The sequence below is a fragment of the Heterodontus francisci genome, chromosome 16, assembly GCF_036365525.1.
Source record: "Heterodontus francisci isolate sHetFra1 chromosome 16, sHetFra1.hap1, whole genome shotgun sequence".
Lineage (NCBI taxonomy): Eukaryota > Metazoa > Chordata > Chondrichthyes > Heterodontiformes > Heterodontidae > Heterodontus > Heterodontus francisci.
Window position 1 is genome coordinate 65856951 of NC_090386.1, and position 1854 is coordinate 65858804.

Below are 1854 nucleotides of genomic sequence, written 5' to 3' on the forward strand. Positions count from 1 at the left end.
AAGAAGAATTAAATGATGCTGATCGAAGAATATTACTCATTTTAAGCAGGTCAGGCCAGAAAATAATATAACCCACAACATCAGTGTTTGCTGTTAACTTTATTCGATTAAATATGTGTAACATGAAAGAAGCAATTGATAGTTGAGTAGAACAAGTTGACGTGACTTTGGAAATATATTTTTTTTAAAACAAACTTTTCAATGAATTAGTGAAAAACAATAGCTCAAACACTGTTTCACCTAAACATCTCCTATTTAGTGCATGGGTCAGTGACATTTAATCAAATTTAATATACAATCATTCTCCCTAAAAGGCTGATTCCGCACATTCATCACATAACGGTATCGTGAATGGATCCCATCGACATCAAATGTGCGTAAAAAGTTAATTTGATCAAATACAAGACCTTTCTCTATTTACTTGGAACACAAATATAAATGCCTTGTCTTTTCAAACAGCTTTGTTCGTAATAATGTGTTGCCACATTTAATGGGAAATCGGTCTCTTGTATCTTCAGATCTTGGTGTAGAGATGTTGCATAGTTAACAATTGTTGAACGCCCCAAACGAGTGCAGTCATACATAGATAGGAAAAAAGTAACTCTGAAAGATTCCAGAACGTAAGTCTTTTATGAGCCATTTATCCATCTATCTATTCATATCAATTGATCACATTCTACAAACAAGTAAGGGTCACAATAGGTGGGTTAGCTAAAACTGACAAGTGGGGAGAAAATGAATACTACCTGGATTCAAAGGAAGATGGGAAACAAACTGGTTGGTTTGATACAGAGACAAAAATGAGCAAGAAAAAGATGGTTTATACATTCACAACGGAATGGATGTGTGTGAATGGATGGACAGATGGATGAATGGATTGACATGTTGATTAAGGCTTATCGTTACAATGTTTGCAAAGACTGGAGGGTGTTCCTGTATACACAGCGCATTTGTCCGGACAAGAAGCAATGGAAGTGCCTGTAAATGGATAAACAGCAGATTGTCCAAAGGAGCTCAGAGTGTTGGTCAGTGCAGCTGCAGATGGAATGGGTCCTGTCAGTGCCTGGCCCTGGTTCAAATACGCCACCAGCCGCCTCATTTCATCCAAAGCCTGAGCCTGCATCAAGATGTAGTTTTTCGCCAGAAGCAAAGTGGCAATTTTGGACAGTTTTCTCACCGATGGGCTATGAGCATAAGGAATCACAGATCTAAGACCATCCAGTGCATCGTTTAAGTCGTGCATCCTTCTCCTCTCCCTTGCGTTAATACTCAGCCTCAGTGATCGCGGTTCTTTGCCTTTTTTGCCAATTGAACTTTTTAGTTTGCCCTCGTTATCACTGCCTGGATTCCTTGTGCTCCCGGCAGATCGACCGTCGCTGTCTTCTTCGTCTCCTGTCTGCTCTTCGCTGCTTTCTGTTGCTTTTGGATCCTGACTGATAGTGTATGGAGTACAGCTTTGTCCAGACCAGCTCTCCCGGTTTTCAGCACCTCGGCTAGTGCCGCTGTAGCTAAACGTAGATTGGCCGTAGCGCTGGGGCAGATCAATATACGTGTCATTGACAATGGAATTTAACTCATCCCTCCCTTTGACGGAGATGTTTGCAGTGCTGTGAAATAGATCTCCTTCCGCAACGTTCATTTTTTAGAATCAGTCACTTGAATCAAAAGGATTACCCCTCTTCGCCTTTCTTCAATTTTACGTTTTGAAAGAAAAAGTCCACAGAAGCTGTGTGTGACAGCTCCACGGCTCCTTCTCCAGTGTGCGTCCTGGCACTGGGAGGGATGTGACTCACTTTCTATCCCACTTTCAGGTTATTACAGAGACTCGCCTGTTGGGACATGCAGTCTACCCAA

The 1854-nt window shown here is 41.5% G+C and overlaps 1 protein-coding gene across 1 annotated transcript; it reads right to left on the reverse strand.

Moving 5' to 3' along the window:
* Positions 1 to 889: 889 nt before the first annotated feature.
* Positions 890 to 1639, reverse strand: bhlhe23 (basic helix-loop-helix family, member e23). The gene has a single exon (XM_068048806.1). The coding sequence runs from the start codon at positions 1637 to 1639 to the stop codon at positions 890 to 892; it is 750 nt and encodes a 249-aa protein (XP_067904907.1).
* Positions 1640 to 1854: the final 215 nt, after the last annotated feature.